General features: G+C 36.4%; 2 protein-coding genes across 3 annotated transcripts; one reads left to right on the forward strand and one right to left on the reverse strand.

Moving 5' to 3' along the window:
- Positions 1 to 4,124: 4,124 nt before the first annotated feature.
- LOC120630411 (THO complex subunit 1) lies at positions 4,125 to 14,853 on the reverse strand. The gene is made up of 10 exons (XM_039899636.1): positions 14,634 to 14,853; positions 13,878 to 14,555; positions 13,360 to 13,613; positions 12,637 to 12,809; positions 11,948 to 12,077; positions 10,769 to 10,854; positions 9,488 to 9,648; positions 8,907 to 8,978; positions 7,806 to 7,886; positions 4,125 to 5,716 (listed from the first exon to the last, which is right to left on the reverse strand). The coding sequence occupies exons 1-10, from the start codon at positions 14,685 to 14,687 to the stop codon at positions 5,402 to 5,404; spliced, it is 2,004 nt and encodes a 667-aa protein (XP_039755570.1). The 5' UTR covers positions 14,688 to 14,853; the 3' UTR covers positions 4,125 to 5,401.
- Positions 14,854 to 15,491: 638 nt separating this feature from the next.
- Positions 15,492 to 18,597, forward strand: LOC120630291. Of its 2 annotated transcripts, none has more exons than XM_039899474.1 (3): positions 15,492 to 15,550; positions 17,086 to 17,275; positions 18,203 to 18,597. In XM_039899474.1, exons 2-3 carry the CDS (start codon positions 17,126 to 17,128, stop codon positions 18,353 to 18,355), a joined length of 303 nt encoding a protein of 100 aa, XP_039755408.1. In that variant the 5' UTR covers positions 15,492 to 15,550; positions 17,086 to 17,125; the 3' UTR covers positions 18,356 to 18,597. The 2 variants fall into 2 exon arrangements, with proteins under 2 accessions (XP_039755408.1, XP_039755407.1); XM_039899473.1 differs by having other exon boundaries at positions 15,501 to 15,698.
- The last annotated feature ends 730 nt before the right edge of the window (positions 18,598 to 19,327 follow it).

A 19,327-nucleotide genomic window follows, 5' to 3' on the forward strand; every position in this document is an offset into this window, starting at 1 on the left:
AAAATATAAATATTTTAAGATCGACCGTTCGCGCAGCACTAAGCCTCGTCTACCCATTGACGTATTCATTTCGAACTAATTTCGGTGCAGCGACTATTCCGCGATTCTGTAAACATCGCAGCGGTGAAATACGACCAGTTTCACTTGATCTCCAAACTGCCAATGGGATCTTCGTTTCCACCCAGAACCCTAGTCAACAGGAGAGACTCGGTGTTCCAATTCAAATTGGTTGTTTTCCCGACTTACAACTTTACGAATGCAGTAGGTGTAAACTCTCAGAGGGTATAGTTTAAAACTATTATTGTTTGAAACTTTTTAGGGACGTAAAGTTTGTACGCAATAAGTTCTGTTTTAGGCACACAGTGAGTCAGCGGCGATGAGGAAATGCGTGCAAGTTATAATTTCGGACCGGCCGACATTGTTTAATGGTTTTATAAATCTAAACCGTATACCTAGGCACGCGTTTCCTTAGGAAATCACTGTGTGAACATAAGCGATGACTGGCCTCCATTTACCTGATATGATAGATGCGTCTGTTGTTTCATTTGGCAGGATTACCAGAAACACTGCAGTTCTACAAATTATGGATTGTATGTCACTGTGAGATCTTGCTTTCAAAGCTCAATGATTTTTTAAGACTTTGTAGTAGCATTGCTTGAAAATATGGAAAAACAGGAACATAACAAAAGCTACTAAGATCCGGCTTGTTCAAACACTTGTTTGCCCCATATTTTTATACGCTGCAGAGACGTGGACTTTGCGACTAGTCGAGAAGAAGAAAATTGATGCTCTGGAGATGTGGTGCTGGAGACGAATGCTGGGAGTGTCATGGACCGAATTTCGTACCAACATCTCTATACTCCAAGAAATCGGCATTAAAAAACGTCTTTCGGCGTTAGTACAGAGTCGCATCTTAAAATTCTTCGGGCACGTCTCCCGGCGTGAGAGTGACTCCATGAGTCTTGTCGTGCAGGGCAAGGTGGAGGGCACTAGAGGTCGAGGAAGGTCACCCTTGCGATGGACCGATCAGATTAAGTCTGCTGTGGGTGGCCCTTTGCACGAGTGCACCAGGCTTTCGGCCAGCCGAGAGAAGTTGCGGATGCTCGTGGGGCGTGTGACATCTGCCCTCAAAGACGCTTCATGATGACCACGACCACTCTACCAAGAGTGTAACGACAAAGAAGAAGTAGCATTGCTAAAGTGCCAAAATAAATTGAGAGTCGCAGGTTTTATTGGGACATCTTTGCATATAAAATTACTTTCTCACTTACAATGTACAGCACCAGAAGATAACCAGCTATAAAATATTCACTCGCTCGCTAAATATATGATACTATCTTGAATTTGCGATTTTTTAGACCCCCAAATTGCTTGTGTGCTTGTGTTGCTGGAAATAAGTAATTTAAAAAAAATTCCGCACTGCTTTGTCTTGTGACATTTATCAGCGTGTCCCTTGGATTTCCGTCGTCCGCCCATCTATCAGGATCGGAAACCCAAAGTTCTACGAAATACGTGCTCCACCCATGATGCGCTTAAACTTACAAAGGTTATTGACGCTTTTCTGTACTAAAACATAGGGCCTTAAAAATAAATGTGAATTGACTAACGAATAGCGTGACAAAACACTGAATAATTATGAGTTTTGTGTCGCTCTGACTTTAAAAGGTTCTCTTAGTAAAAAAGTGACAAGACAATGAAGACCTGTTCCGAGGTTACTTCACGTTTATTTGTATGGTCCACAACGTTTACCCGTAAAAGTAGGCACTTGAGTTAGGTACCTAAGTCATAAAAAAATGCTTTATTGTCATAAAGAAAAAAAACAGAATTTTGATTCTGTTTAGTTTTCCTTAAACATAACACATAAAATTTATACAAATTTTGTTTTATTTTGCACACATAAAAAGTGTACCTGTTCTTCGAACTAGTTGAGACTGTGTCTCGGAAAACAGGGCTAAACCGCTCGATGACATAGCTTAATAATAAGAAATTTAGATCACTTGTATACCTATACCCAAGTACTCGTGGTTGTGTTTGTACGTGTCATAAGTGTCCATGCCAGAATGATATAGTGAATTTTAAATTGAGCTTAGGCTAAAAAAAGGGGAGATATGAGGTTTCAACCCCCGCAAGCACCTTCAACTTTTCGGAGTTATATTTGCGTTTTTAATTAATGGAATTTAAAATAGAGCGGGCAGTTACCTTGGCCATCGAATTAGTTTGGCCATCCAAAGGGGCAATGCTGCCAGCATCTTAGGAACTGTGCCTCGCTGCGGTGGTTTCGAGGACGTTTTAGATTTTGTTTAGTTTTAGGTTATATTTATATTTTAAAGAAACAATATTACTATAATAATAAAGAGTATAAATAATATGTAAATAATATATAAATAAATACGATTATATAATTATAAAAAAAAAAGTAAAACATCACTTGAAAGAAAACATCCTGAGGAAACCTGCATGTCTGAGATTACTCCTTAACGTTCTCAAGTCTGGGAAGCCTACCAATCCGCACTTGGCCAGCGTAGTGAACTACGATCTAAACCCTTCTCATTCTTAGAGGAGACCCGTGCCCTATAGTACCCATTACCAGTAGTAGCTGGCAGTGGCGTGCAAAGAGGGTATGCACAGGGTATGCAGATGATATAAAATGAAGAAAAACTCCAGTACGAGTTTTAAAAACTTAAGGGTATCCTTTTTAAAACTCTTACAATGCCTATCCTTGAGTTTTTTTGTACTGGAGATTTTTTTCATTATGTATCATCTGCATACCCTGTGCATACCTCTATGCACGCCACTGGTAGCTGGTAATGGGTTGATCATGATGATGACGAAGTAACCTTACCTACTCTATAAGCAATTTTGAAACGTCAAATATGTCTAGTGACTTAACCATCCGATTGGTTCGGAAGGATTTGAAATGTCAAATATGTATATAGTGACTTAACCATCCGATTGGTTCGGAAGGATTTGAAACGTCAAATATGTCTATAGTGACAACCATCCGATTGGTTCGGAAGGATTTGAAACGTCAAATATGTCTATAGTGACTTAACCATCCGATTGGTTCGGAAGGATTTGAAACGTCAAATATGTCTATAGTGACTTAACCATCCGATTGGTTCGAAAGGATTTGAAACGTCAAATATGTCTATAGTGACTTAACCATCCGATTGGTTCGGAAGGATTCATTATTTATTTATTGAAGGGTAACTTCTTTAGAATAGTTGTGATTTCAAATTCAATGCAACGACAAAATAAGTCCATAGAGACACAAACACATAAATATATAGGACAGAGTGAGATAGAGAACATTATACATTTTTGACGTGATGACGTCTTATAATTCGATGGAGCCGGCTGCACGCACGAAAAAACATGACGTATGTGGTGTTACCTCGCTCTGAGGCGTTCCATTCAAGGCTTGAAGTGCAAGCGAGGGCGCGGAACGAGCGACAAAGAGGCACAGTCGGCCTCCGCGTTCGACATCTGTCTCTCTCCTACTTGAGTGAGCGATGCGTCCGCGTGGACAGCTTCTATACAATAATACATTTACATGTTTTCGGCAAGGATGAAGTGCAGTGAAAAGTGAATGTGGTGTCAATTGTTTATAGCAACGATAATATCTATCAAACAAATAAAATTGAAATTTTCTTTTGAAAAAAGCAACCATTCCATCAGTATTTACTTACGACGTTGTCACGTTCAACTATCGTCAGTAAGCCGACTTTACAGACAACCAATTTTTTTTTTACCTATTCTAGTTACCATGGAAACTAAATCATCACATCCAGCTCAATCTCTCGTAGGCTACTTTTCAGATTTTTTTTTTATTTACTTGCATCCATGAATTTACATAGTCATGAGGCCCTGTAAGGGCGTAGCAATAAAAAAGTGTGATCCTTATAATTATTACAAATAATTCAGGCGAATTCAGTATTTAATCATTGGTGGAAATTTACCATCGTTTATGTACCTAAGTTGTGGTAACTTTATCGGATTATGTGATAAAAAACTATTACTCTAATGTGACTGTTTGTTGTTTCTCTGGAACAAGTAATAAATAAATATTTTAAGTTAGTAATAAGTTATATAGGATCATTTTGTAGTAAAAATAAAATTGACGCTTAATTTTCAATCACTTTATTTTATTACATCCACATTCTTGCTTTCTTATTTAAAGACACTTATAATCTCTTAAAGAACACAAATATCCAAATAGGTCTATACATATAAGTGGTTGCATCCCCAATGGGTGATCCGCCACCCACCGCCGCGAACACCAAATTAGTTGCGCAACCAAGTGGGCAACAGGTAACCTTTAAAGTGCGTTTACATTTTGTCAGTAGCGCGACTGGTTGCGCCACCATTGGTGCCTTAGTGAGATAGCGCCCTATATACTATATATATAGAGTAAATTCTCTACATACGCGTCTTCGTCGTCACCGAAGCTAATTTGTAAATGCTTAAATCTGTCGCGTTTTCAGCCTCGAAGAATCAACTTTATTATAATTACTTTATATTACAAACAAAAATGTACTTCACATATTAATAATTTAAAAAAATGTCACTTAATACGAATATTTATCATTTCACAAGAGCGATTGGGCGGACCTCACTACAGAGGAATCTTTGTCGTAACTGAACCACGTTTTGTCGCTCTCTCTCACCAAGAAGAATTAACTTTATATTAATTCCTTTTTACAATCAATGACTTAATCAAAAAAGTCACTTATAACTCTTGAAGAATCGATGTAGAAAACATTTTATATTACATGTGCCTTTGAGCGGAAGTCACATGACGCTCTTCAAGACTTCGCAGGCTTTCGCCATCTTTAATTCTTCAATTATATACAGTAGGTACTCTACAGAAGCGTCTTCATCGTCATTGAAGCAGAGTTAATGAATATTTTTCGCATTGCTAACATTTGTTGCGTATTATGTCTCGAATAAAAAATAATGTACTTATGTTATGTTAATTACTTTTTACAAGCTATTAATTAAGCAAAAAAGTCCCTTATAATAATAGTTTGAAGACAAAATGCAAATGTTGCTTTTTCCTAATTTTACGTGTGCGTTTAAGCAGACGACACATGACGCTCTTCAATACATCGCAAGCGTCCGCCATCTTTAATCCTTACATTATATAGAGTAGATTCTCTACAGACGCGTCTTCGTCGTTACTGAACCAGACTTAACGAATATTTTTCATATTTCTTACATCAATTTCGTCTGGTATCTCGAAGAAATAACTTTATTAAAAATAAAAAATACTTTATTTCAATTACTTTTACAAACAATTACTTTATTGCTTAATAGTTCATAAAGTCACTTATAATAACCTTTTGAAGACAGAATGCGAATGTTTCTCTCGTCTCATTCTACATGAGCGTTTAAGCGGACGTCACATGACGCTCTTCAATACGTCGCAGGCGTCCGCCATCTTTAATCCCTCCATTATATAGAGTAGGTTCTCCACAGACGCGTCTTCGTCGTCGTCGAACCAGAGTTGTAGCATATTTTTCGCTCTGCTGACATCTGTTGCGTTTTCTGTCTCGAAGAATTGTATTTCGTCCGGCTTGTAGCCTAGTTTAGCGGCGAGCTTCTTCCAGTCGGTTAACTTAGTGGCTAAAGCGTCTAGTTGTGAGTGGGTTATCATAGTCACTCTGGAACGCGATGGTTTTTCGTCGTCTTCGACTGTGTGGGTCGAATCGTTCACCTGGAAATACATAAAGTGAGAATTCTGACGCCTGTAGCCTTAGTTCAAGATTTGCTCGCTTGTAATCGAATCGTTTTGGCATATGAAACTATATAATCAAATTGAAATGACAATATTAATGACAAGGTTGTTTGGAAGCATCCGGCTCTCTTCTATATATATATCTTGTGAAAGATGAAAGCAATCTTTCACAAGATAGAAATATGAAATTTAAAATGTAAAATGTAAATTGTTGATATTGGAAAAGAGCAACTGTTGAGTTTCTTGCCGGCTTCTTCTCGGTAGAATCTGCCTTCCGAATCGGTGGTAGAGTCACTACACACAGACAGACTTGACGTTATAAAAGTGCTTATGATAGGCTACAATTATTCTACTAGTCAAGCCCTATTGTGGGGGCTGCCATCTTGGATTTGATATTTGTCATAGTGTCATAGTGTCATAGTATTCCACTAGTCAATCCCTTTTATTTGTAACCCATATTGAGGGAGTTGTAGAAAAATATATAATGCTCCATTCGTGGCGGCGGCCATCTCGGACCAATTTTCAAACTTAAAAATCTAAATCGGTTCATCAATTCGGGAAATACGATGCCACACAGACACACACCCTAACAAATTCACACTCTCACACACGCATACACGCACGCACGCACGCACGAAAGCCCCACAAGCCCGAACGGTAGGCAAATCTGAGCTACATATAATTCACTCTCGATGTGCAACTCTAACACTGCGTATTAGCAAATCTTGTACTAAAAGTGCTGTTAAAAAAGGGACAAATCTTTTTTACTCTGAAAAGCTAAAGTATAACTGTAGAAACATCACCTGTATAAATATACATGTTGATTAAATGATTTTTACTTTATCAATAGATTATAACAGTCCACAGCTGGACTATGACATATGGAGCAGAGAAATGGCCCTTACAAAGAAGGTGGTGCACCGGCTCAAAGTGGCTCAGCGTGCAATGGAAAGAGCGATGTTAGGTTTGTCTCTATTAGATAGGAACCGAGCTGGAATGACTGACATCTTTCAAAGAGCAGCGGCCCTGAAATGGAACTGGGCGGATCACATATGTCGAAGGGAGGTCGGATTGGTCGATTCTGGTTAAGCGACCGCGCACTGGACACAGAAGCATCGGCCGACCACCAGCTCGATGGAGGGATGATATTGTAAAGGCAGAAGGGAAGAACTGGATGCAGCTAGCAAAATGAAGAGGCCTTAGTCCAGCAGTGTACTGAGATAGGCTGATGATGATTGATTGAGTTAAACAGCTGGACTGAAGGGGCAACGGGAGGGATTGCCCATAATCACGACGCTGGGCAGACAGGTTCGTGATCTCAATAGATGGTAGTAGTAGTACAGACGACGCTGCTGTCTATTCTCCGTTATAATCCCTTAGTCGTCTCGTACGGCACCCGCGGGCAGAGAGGTGGTGAAAACTGTATTTGCCGTCATCACGTGGCAACTAAAGCTTGCGTGAAGCTGCAAGTTTCATTTTGCGATCGTGTTTAGACGCCCGATTGGCAGCGACCCTGCTTTCTGAGGCCAAGGCAGTGGGCTCGATTCCCACAAAAGGAAAACGTTTGTGTGATGAACATGAATGTTTTTCAGTGCCTCGGTGTTTATCTGTATATTATACGTATCTATATATATAAAAGGCAAAGTTGCCTGACTGACTGATCTATCAACGCTTTGAACACTTGACGGATCAATTTATTTTTACAAAGTTAAGTTACATCCATGAAACTTTGATTTTAGGTTTTCGATTTAAAAAAAAAGATACGTGTTTCACAAATTTTAAAAATTCCAACTCCAAAGGCATGAAATAGGGGATGAAAATTTATACGAAAGTGTCTGATTTTTTAAGTAATTTACTTTCATATTTTTCTTTAAGCCTATGTAGTTAAAAATCCCAAATCAAAAATTAAACTTAACGTGAGCGAAGCCGCGGGAAAAAGCTAGTTTATGTATAATATTCATTAAAAAATATATATCAGTCATATTATTGCCCATAACACAAGCTACGTTTATTTTGGGGCTAGATGGCGATGTGTGTATTGTCGTAGTATATTTATGTATTTACTTACCGCATCCATATCAGTCGCATCTTCCTCTTTAATAATGTCAGTTTCTATTTGCTCCTCGCACATTTCTTCATAGTTCTGCTCCTAATAAGCAAAAGATGGTAAGTTTTTGAAGTTATACTTCTTTTGGCGCGTTATGGAAAAATGATGAGAGTAAGTTTTTACGATGCGCCGTCAATAAAAACCGACACCCTGAAGTTAGCTATAAATATTGACAGTGTACACTTCAAAGTCCGCGGGCTCACTCCGGTGATTTAATTGATTCAATTGTACAAAAATCTCAAATTTTAATATCGACTGAAACTTGATTGTCCGATAATTCCAAATTTATTATGTCCATTTATTTAATTATGTAGGAATATTTTTGTCTGTGATATTTAGATAAAAGAAAATTTACTAGACAGATAATGCGTTATAATAAAACTTTCAATGTATCAAATACCTTTTTTCTATTGTTAATGTAGTTTTTTCTACAAACGTAGAATAAGGCGAAAGATACAATTTTTGAAAAGATTTTTCATCTTGTTACGCCAAAGAAGTATAACTTCTAACGCGTTTACATAAGTACATACACGTTTTTTTTTTGTTAACAGTAAAATATAGAGAGATATTTAACTCGACACTGTATGCTCATACACTATATTCTTTTATATTATATGTAAATCGTTTTTTTTTTTTTTCAAGATAATATCCAAGAACGCAAGTCCGTCACATATTTTGGCTGCATTCATGCACGCAAGTGACGGATATTGGCTATATGTTCTCATGTGTTACAGTAATTTTATAAAGTGGGTAAGAATTAAACTTTTGAAAACATTCATATTGACCAGATGTTTTATTAAATTGATTAGGATGTTTACAAATACGCTCATAATTATTATTTAACTAATACATAGTTTCCAAGAATGAATTGAAATACGACCAATGTTCATGACATTGAGTTGGTGGGTATTTCGATATAAATACGGGTGCATTTTTGATACAATTCAGTCCTACATGGACTCAAACGATGCAAAGATACCTCCCGGTGTCTTAGTCGTTTATCATAAGTATATTTAGAACTTTATGCTGTTTACAATAAGGTTGAGTATATATGTGTCTTACCTGTTTAATCATCTTATCACCATTTGAGTTCGACGCTGCATTGGCGGCTACCTCTCGGGTTATTCGTTTCACCTGTTGAAAATACCACGGCGATAATGTTACAAGAGCGAAAGTAGGTTTGTTAATTTGTTTGTACTTACACTGAATGCATGCGCGTAACTTTTTTGAGTGTATAGGAATGATGTTATTTAAATTCAAATTCATTATTTGGAAAAAATATGGTAGGTACTAAACACATATGTGTCTCACGCATATTTTGTCGTTCACATCGACGTCCAAATATTAAGGTAATTTAAAAAGCATAATATGAAGTGTAATGGTAAAGTATCTTATATCTTTAATCGAGCAATTGTTATATATATATATATATATATATATATATAAAATTAGCATCTCTGAATCGGCTCGAACGACTTTCATGAAATTAGTATACACGGGGTTTCGGGGGCGATAAACTACAGCAAAAATAAAAGAGGGTTAAGAGGAATAAAAGAGGGAGTTACGCCCATTTCAATAAAAAATATCCAAACTGTTATCAGTTTTTCCTCCTCCTTTTTGAAGTATGTTAAAAATTATCCTACCATATCATCCAGGTAGTCGGGTAGCCGTCCGATGGGGTTGTTGGTGTGAACGAAGAAGTGCGGTGAGCGCCGGGCCAACAAACGAAGCGCCCGCCACGCCCACCCGCTGGTCGCGTCCCCCGCACCCGTCGCACTCCCCGCGCCGCTCAGCATATACGTCTCTGAAGCCGTGCAAAAGATGTCATCGTCATTCCATCACCGGCCCACTAAAATGCACGGGTCTCCTCTCACAAGGGTGTAAGCCCACCACGCTAGCCAAGTGCGGATTGGTGGACTTCACACACCCTTGAGAATATAATGGAGAACTCCCTATGATATTTAATTAATTTGTGGCGGTCTACACAATACCAAACTAGATTCTCTCACAAGATAGAAAAATGAATTTGAAAATGTAAAATGTAAATTGTTGATATTGGAAAAGAGCAACTGCTGAGTTTCTTGCCGGCTTCTTCTCGGTAGAATCTGTCTTCCGAACCGGTGGTAGAGTCACTACAAACAGACATACTTGACGTTTCAAAAGTGCCTTATATTAGGCCTACTTGAAATAAATGAATTTTGAATTTAGATGGCGCCACAAGATCCTGCATCGCGCTAACGAAGTTCTAACAAATAATGACCAATTACAACGTGTAAAGGAATTAAGAAATACGGTTGAAGGGTGCACTAGTATATTTCATGTGGAATCACCCGGTAAAAATATTAAATCAAAGAAGCATATTTATTTTTCCACAGAACAGTCTGTTTCCCTAGCTAACCTAACAGCTAGTGTGACACGTGACAACCCTATTGCAGATAAAATATCGACACGTGCATAGTACCTAAAGTACGCGACGCGACTTAAAGTGAAAGGAGTCACTTGATTCTACTTTTGCTTGTGATGCTAGGGCTGCATCTGATTTCTTTCAGTAAAAAATATGGCAATGGTTTACTCAAAAACTATTAGAGTCTCAGAGACAGTAAATAATGTACCTCTAAAGCTTCTGAAGTATTATGTCGGTTTTCATTTACACATTGTACCTACAAGTTACAACTTCCAAAGATGAATGGTTGGACCTCGGTCCCCCAGCTGCCGACACCCGCTCGGGGATATTCCTATTAGTGCGGTTGAGCATATCACCTTAATTCCCGTACATTCTTAAATAAGAAACGCACGTAACTCCGAAAAATCGCTGATGTGTGGCTCGTACTCGGTCTCCACGAAAGGAAAGCCGAAGCCTTACCCACTAGGCTATCACGGCTTCATTTATAATGGTTAAGAAATAAAATAAGTCTTAGACATACCTAGTGAGGGCATAAAATCCCTCTCTCTGGTTCGGCACGCCGCAAGATTATCCGGAGACAGATTCCACAGCTTTGTGAGCTCATTGCTGAAAGTATAATAACTAAGTAAGTATAAAAAAAAATTAAAATACACAGGGTAAAACTTTCAAGACATTGCAAGTTTAGGAATAGAGTGATTTAATGAAAAATAAAAATGCATCATTGTTGCTTTCAAACATTTTTGGAAAAAAAGAACACCCTGTATAATTACACCATCTATGTCCAGCAGTGGTCATCATTTCAACCGATGGTCATCATCGGTTGATATGCTGACAACTTTGAGGACATTGATTAGATTTTTTTATTCTACTACTGTGGGCTACACCTATTGCGGGGTGCGGGGTGTAACCGTAAGTTAGCGTATGGTACGAAGAAGGTTCGAAAGAAATCTGTTCTTAATGTGATCTCATTTTAAGTAAAACAAATGAAACTTTAAATAACAAAAGAAGTGTAGTTTAAAATAAAACCATTTTAATGATGGATCTTTATACTGTGTTCCGCTAAATAGTTAGTAGTGTGTGTAGTTAACCCTTGACTGCAATCCGACCAAATGATGATGCAGTCAAAGATGGTAAGGGGCTAACCTGTTAGGAGTATGGCAATTATATTACACCCATACTATCGTTCTCTACGCGACATCGCACAGAAACGCGACGACTGTCGGTATGTTGGTAAACACGGTTGAAGACTCCTGAACAGACCAGAGAAAATTCAGAAGTTATAAATTCCCAAATCCCCTTGGTAACCGTCTGGTACTCCCATTTTGTTTCTTCAGTAATTCTTTCAACTTTAAAGCAATTATGCTCTGGAACATTCTACCTGCTGAAATCCGTGGAAGTAGTTCCCTTCCGATATTTAAGAGTCGTCTGAAGGACTACTACCTCTCTATGAGTGATGGAATTTGAAGTAGATTCTTTATATTCTTTCTTTTAAATTTTGTGTTAAGATCTACTTATATATATATATTATGTTTGTTATATATTTATATATATTATGTATATTTTATATTTATATATTACGTATATTTATTTAAATTATATGTTCTTTTTCTTCCCCTGCCGAGAATTGACCTACAACGCTCACCACTGCGCCACGGAGGTAGTCAAATTAATAGAAAGAGGTAGGAAAAAGATATCTTACTTTCCCATAAAGAATTTATCTTGTGTTTCATATTCTTTGATGATGTCACCAACTGGCCGTCTTCTCTTTCTAGTTTTTCTTACTTCATCAGTACTGTCAGTTTGAACCGGCGGCTTGGGCTTTTGAAATTCTAGGGGGAAAAAAATTGATTACTTTTAATGGCACTTAGGGTAAATGATTTCACAATAAATAAGAGTAAATGATTTCAAAAATAAAAAATAACCTATAAAAGAAAATTTAACATATTCGAATATACAAATGTAGTTCATCCTAACTCAACTTTTGACAGCCGGTTGGCGCAGTGGGCAGCGACCCTGCTTTCTGCGTCCAAGGCGGTGAGTTGGATTCCCACAACAAGAAAAAATAACCTTGATTATTACTAACAGACTTATAGGCGTAAAGTCTTATGTGCATAAATTACAAAAACATTTTCAAATTACCCAGCTAAGTTTGTTGTTTGTAACCCTCATATGTAAACAAATATGTATGAACACTTCATTAATAAAGAATATTTGAATTTGAATTTCGAATTTACACTGTCAACTACACTGGAACACAGCATTGCTGCTTGCCAGCAGAAATAAGCATGGCAATCGATGGTAATACTTCACCTGACAAGTGCTATTACAAAGAGAGCAGGAGAAAAGAAATCTGTCATCAACTGAAAAAAATGTTCAAACCATACAAACCTGGGCACCCATCATTCTTCCAGCTGTTCCAATGCTCCTCTCTTTTCAGTATGCTTTTGACACATTCTGCAAACGTTTTTCCATCTGGTGGTGTCTCACCTAGTAGCTTGTACAGTAATGTTGTAGTTTCCTTCACCCACTCTTGCTGGTCTGACTTTAACTCTTGTGACTCCCTTTAATGCAAGTATACAGTTATTAGGGCGGAAATATATACAAGACTAATCCACTCATTCACACTAATATTATGAATGGGAAAGTGTGTTAGTTTGTTATTTTTTCTAGGGACAAACAAATAAACTTATTTTATTGGTTTTTTGGAGAAGAACTAAGATTCACAGCATTACTAAGCAACCAATCAAGTTTATTATTGGCATAGAATTAGTTGAAAGGACAGAGAGTAACAAAGGTTACTTTTTATCCCAAGAAACCATACAGTTTTGTTTTTTATTTCTTGAGGTGAAAAGTAATAAACAGACCTTTAACAACTTTTTCCTTTCTCTAAAAGTATTGATAATTCAAGAGAGAGAGACAGAGAGCGAGAGAGATGTTTTCCTTCACTTTTAAAGCAAATGATATTTTATTTCTTAAAATGCACAAAACTCCAAAGAATATAAGAAGTATGTACTGGGGATTAGACTCAAAAGGGTGGCTGAAGTCCTTAGGGGATGTAAAAAAACTACCAAGTCACAGAAAAGAGCTAGAAACACATTAAAAGGCACTTACATTTTAAATTTCACAGATGAAGTCAAATATTGAAACAGTATCAAGAACTGTATCAGAACACATCTTCTAAAGTTGGAATCCGACAGCTGCAATTCCAATAACTTCTGATTTGTTAGGAACTTGGCAAAGTAGTGCTGTTCTTTGTTCATTTCTATATCAGAATTATATGTTTTTAGTCTGTTCAGCTTAGACTTCTGTAGCTCGACAGCCTCTAGCTTGTAGGATGAGAATGCTGATAGTACACTGCCTGAATGCTGGAAAATAATTATGTGTTTGACTATACTATGGCATAATTTCTAATTTATGTTTATAAATGCTTTAAATTTTTTTTAAAACAACAAGACATGAACTAACCTAATGCAATGCCAAAATTAATATTGCCTTTTTTATAGTCTTATAGTGACTTTACATGTCATCATAAGGCTGATAAAAAGGCTTGCAAGAGCAGATTTATGCCAAAATTGATAAGGTGTGATGTCGGAAAATTTGTACAACCTAAAACTTATGTTAACACTTACTGCAACAAATGTTTTCCATTGAATTTTATTGTAACATGTATTTGGACTCCTGAAAAAGTCTTGCAAGCTCCAAAATCTACAGTACAAGTTGTAATCAATTGTATGTTTATTTTTCTCTTCATCTATCACCATTTCCTCATCTAAGGCATCTTTCAATGTACTTGAATTATCACCTCCAAATTCAGTAACATTTTCAAGATTGAACTCGGAAACTATATTGAGTCCTGATCGTTCAGAAAACGGAAAGAACTTCGCGAGGAACAACAAAATTCTGCCACAAAATACTGTGTTTTGTGATCTGGACAGTCTCCTCAACAAATCATTGCACATTCTTAGCAAATTATTTTTACAAGCCACAAAGAAAAGTTCTTCTCGCCAGATATTTACGCCGTTTTCAACATATGTAAACAATTTTTCGCATTTATTTAAGGTTAGGGCGTCAAATATATCGCCGAGTAGAACTACAGGCATGGTAGGTGTAACCATCTGTCTCCTACACGACTCTATGCAAAAACAGACGTAATTTTCTAAAGTCTCAGGTTCTTCTACAAGGAGTTCAAGAAGTTTGTCTCTAAACGCTTGGTCCATCGCAGCTTTGCGGTCGGTTTCGCTGACGTTCTTCGAAAACGAATCCAGCAAGTCCATGTTGTTATTCGCAAACGCTTTTGAAAGGACATCCTGTAAAAATAAAGAGAATAACAATATCATAGAAGTATTATATCAAAAGCCATTCGGAAAAAATTATTATCATATTACCTTATATTTGACCCGAAGTTCGTCAAAGCCTATTTTGTCAGACATGGTGGTCATTTAGAATGATCAAATTCATTCAGTATATGTGCTGAAAGTGTTCCTATTTCCTCTACTTCTATGTAAAGTGTAAGTAATGGGTATTTGTGTTTTCTTCTTCGTTTCCAAGAACGCGAAATTTCGAAAGTTAAAATGGAAAGCGTCAAAACGACGTTTTATTGTTGACACTGACAGTAGACAAGTCACAACTTTGACATTGACGTTGGCCATAGACTTCCTCCCCCCGAAGCCATAAATCAAAAGAAGAAGCTAGGTAAGTAGGGTTTGATAAATTTTTAAATTGAATTCGTATGCTAATAAAACATTGATATCATAAATTGCAATAAATATTACTAGTTATCTATATGCAAAACTTAAGTGGTGGTTCTATAACATTGCAAAAAAATTTCAATGCCTATCTACATGTGAAAACCAAAATTTTGAGGGTTTTTAATAATGAATTATATCCGGGCACTGCGCACGAAACCATTACTACGCACGTAAAAATAACACAATAAGATTTTGAAAAAAACGTTAATGCTAGGTCCACATGGGGTATTTAGGGTTTCCGAAAGTGACCGCGAGCTAATTTGTATCCTCATTGTGAAAATCTGTAATTTTATCTGTTTAAATAGGAGTTTATTGGGTGAGCTGAATGCTTTTTATACTCTGTACTATAAGTTAATTGGATATATGAAGTCCAAAACTCTTACACGATTGGTTGTAACTAAAGAGTTTTCAATATTGGCAAATCACAATAGAGTAGTTGACAGCAGAAATGCAGCTGACATGTTGACAGAAGTAAATAATTGCAAATTGATGTTTTTCCTTCTATGTGGCGTCATGTGTATTTATCTTTCTTTTTAGTATTTTAACCACATTAGGTACTGCATTTATTTACTGTATTTTATATTAAGTAAACAAAAACATTTATTTAAATGGTTAAGTGTACGTGTTCGTTATAATAAGAAGTAATCAAAGTAATAACTGTCGTAATTTATCTAATTATAAAATGGATAGAAATAATATGAGGTAAGATTCTTTGTGTTGTCGCTTTAGTTCTAGGCACTTGCCACTTTCACAAGATTGGTTACGTGTTTATTTAGCAATTCGCTTTTTGAAATTTCTAGACAGAAAACCGATCGTTTTAAATGTGGATTCGAGATTTAATTATTTTGTTGACCCAGATTGATCAGTCTTCTATCTATATTTTGTATGATTTCGATATCTAAATAAAACATACACACGTAACTAAGTAATTTCAAAGTTAAACATTTCGTTCAAAAGTACAAAGTAAAAACAGTAAAAAGTACAAAAGCATGGAACTATGTGCTATACCAGTTCTATACTTTCGACAAAGCAATTATCTTACGAAAGAACAACCTGATAGCTTTTTGTTGAAATAGAATAAAATTTAATAATGTTGGGAGATCATAGGTTATCATATTCTGTTACCTAATTAGATAATTCATAGATATAAGAAATAAATAATTGCATTCATTTGAGTAATAATATATGTGCATTTCTTTGTTTTTCGCCATTTTCTCCGATTGTCTTTTGTAAAGATTTTCACACTGCATTCTTCTCAATATAACTATGAAGACAACTATGTCTTCAATGTATTTGTGGTTATAATCTATAATTATGTGATTTGTTTTGTTTGTTAATTATGTGATTGGATTGATATAATCATACAACCTCTTATCAAACTGTTGGAAACATAAACATAATGTATGAATCAGTAAAATATGTGCCAGTATTGTTGTATATACTTAAACTTAAATAATGGTACAAGTTTAAATATAATGCTATCCTTTTTTTATTGTAAACAGTGTAAAAATAATGTTTTATTTGGAGATTTGTGTGTTAGCACCATTGCCTTTTAATAAGTACAAAATAAGTTATATGCAATCATTTTATATTGTAATCTTTTGATAATCATAATGCTATGTTGTTCTGGTTTTCAGTGTTTTGGGACATTGTTAGCATTAAAACATCATGCTAACAATGTCCGGGGAAACATCATGAAGAAGCTACATAGTTTATTGTTTTTCTTACCTGTCTTTAATAAAAACAATCTTGCAGTTACTTTTAAGTATTAATTATCTTTTAAAAATAGAAAAAGAGTGTATGTGGCACAAACTTAGTAAAGTAACTTTGTTTTTTTTTTTTTCTTTGTGGAACATAGTGCCAGGTTAGAAAAGAAATTGAGTAATTAAAGGTAGTAAATGGGTTCAACCTGTGCTTTTAAAAACAGTCTTCTAGGTTGAAGTTGTTTTGTTGTGTATGATAACAAAATGATTATCTAGAGATATTACAGTTTGGTGATTGTATTGGATGGTATTTGTCGCACAAAGGACTCTGCCGCACATCCTCCGGTATATTCCCTTATTATACCCATTATTCTTGCAATTTTCAGATCAAACTATGTGAACAGTGGACCAAGGTCTCTCCCGCATATGGGGGGGCACAAACGTCACAATGGCAATGGTCACAATGGATCAAGACTGAGTCCCCCCGCTCAGATACCAAATAACAACATGCACAATAATAACAACATCAATCAGCATGATGATATTGTGAACTATATATTTGATTCTTGGAATAAGGTGAGGATTCGGAGAGAGAGAGAGTCTTAGTAGTAGTAGAGCTTGTCTGGGGAAGTACTATTGTCATTTTATAATTTTTTTATAGTGTTCTTACTACACTTGGAGGAAATATCTATTTTATCAATTTAAAATGAATATAATTTTTTTTTCAGGATTGACAGAATTTTTTGCCGGAACTCTCTGGCAATCGCGGCCTAAGGGCTTTGACCTAGAAAAATAAATTTGAAATGAATGAATTTTAAATTATAAAATTATATTGGATAGAAGCTGGCATTACTTTGCTGAAATCCATGATATATTATGAAAATTAAGCTTAATTTCCCTAATAATCCCTCTACGCACGCACGCAAGTTTCGGAGCGAAACGTGCGTAGAGGGTACATTGCCGAAGATTTGTTTGGCGTGGATTATAAGGGTTGAAGAAATTATAAATATACACCATACAGATTCATTCTCCTGCTTTTCGCGGAGCAAATTAAGCTTAATTTTCATAATTTATAAAATTATAAAAAGTAATATGTCTAATAATATGTCTGTATTGTAATATAGACCTTTAATGTAGATCGAAACTAAAATGTTTTCGCTACAGTCGCTATAAGACTGATATAAATACTACTAATTTCGGCATCGGCAGTTGGATGCCGTAGCGGCCGTAGTTAGTCTAGTCTAGTCCGTGGCTAGTTACCCTACCGACAAAAAAGTGCCGCTAAGCGATTTAGCGTTCCGGTACCATGTCGCGTAGAAACCGATTAGGGACATGGGTCTAATATAACTGCTATATCCTATATATAACAGGGTAAGCCCGTAGCCTTTAATATCTTAGACTGCATCACCACTAACCTTCTAGGTTAGTCTTAGTGGTGATGCAGTCAGATTGATAAGTGTAGGACTAACTGTAGAGGAATATAAAAAAATTAAAAAATTTCAGGTCACACGCGAATTAGAAAGGGGCAGCGAAGACGCGAAATATTATCAAGAAGTGCTTGCTCCACGTCAATTGGCTAACTTCAGGCCATTCAACTTGGAGGACTGGTGGGGCTGCCGCACAATGCAGACAATCAACCGCAAGCACCGGTCTTAGTTCTAGCACTCGCATATGTTACTAATATCTCATTGGCACGCCACTTTGTTGAAACTGAAAGCACTATTTTGAAATTAATCAAACACAGTCAATGTAGACAAGCAAATTATTGTGCCGGGGTGTTGAAATGTTAAGGATATGGAATTAATTGTTGTGGTAGGTAGCCATTATTATAATAATCACACCGATAAACTATTGACTAAAATTGTTATCTTCAATTTCTTATTTTTGATAACATTCTTGTCGGAGCAGTTGGTCATGGTGCTGTAACACTGTTTGGAGCATGTCACTTTACGAGTATTGACCACTGCTAAATGCTAACATCCTGGTAACTCACGTATGATTGCCTTTTTTTCTAACAGCCTTTTCAACTCGACATTCTTTCGAATGATTTTCTTATTATGGAGTTTGCAATGGTGTTAGTTACTTTACAATGCCTTCTTTCTACCTTGCTTTTACATCTCTACATTCCATAGAGTAATTCACTGATTATCAACCAAATTTCAATTATTTCTGACAAATTGTTGGTTAGGTCTACGATCATCCACTTCATTTTTCTGTTGCTATAATCTTTACTAACGTCTAACAAAGGCGAGGATGGCGATTCCCCTGTTATTACCACCTGGAAAGTGGCTGGTACAGAGTTTTTGACGAGGGGGACTGCATAAAATATAAAACCTCCTCCTATATGCAGTGAGAAATATATTAACATTAGCATAGGCAGTGCTTTGTCGCATCTATGTAGAGCTATTCGCATTAAATAATAAATAAGTTAAGTGCTGAAAAAAAGTGATTATCATCGCTACTATCACATCCACAGTAGTTTCAGTGCGATGTTCACTTCATATAAGCACAAAAGCACTGCCTACCCTAAAATTTCTGCTTTATGACCTCCCTAGTCAAAAACCCTGTGGTGGTTGGTTGGTCCTTCATTCACTGAGTAGAACATTTAGTTAAAAATTATGTTCTCTG

The sequence above is a fragment of the Pararge aegeria genome, chromosome 16, assembly GCF_905163445.1.
Source record: "Pararge aegeria chromosome 16, ilParAegt1.1, whole genome shotgun sequence".
NCBI classification, from domain to species: Eukaryota; Metazoa; Arthropoda; class Insecta; order Lepidoptera; family Nymphalidae; genus Pararge; species Pararge aegeria.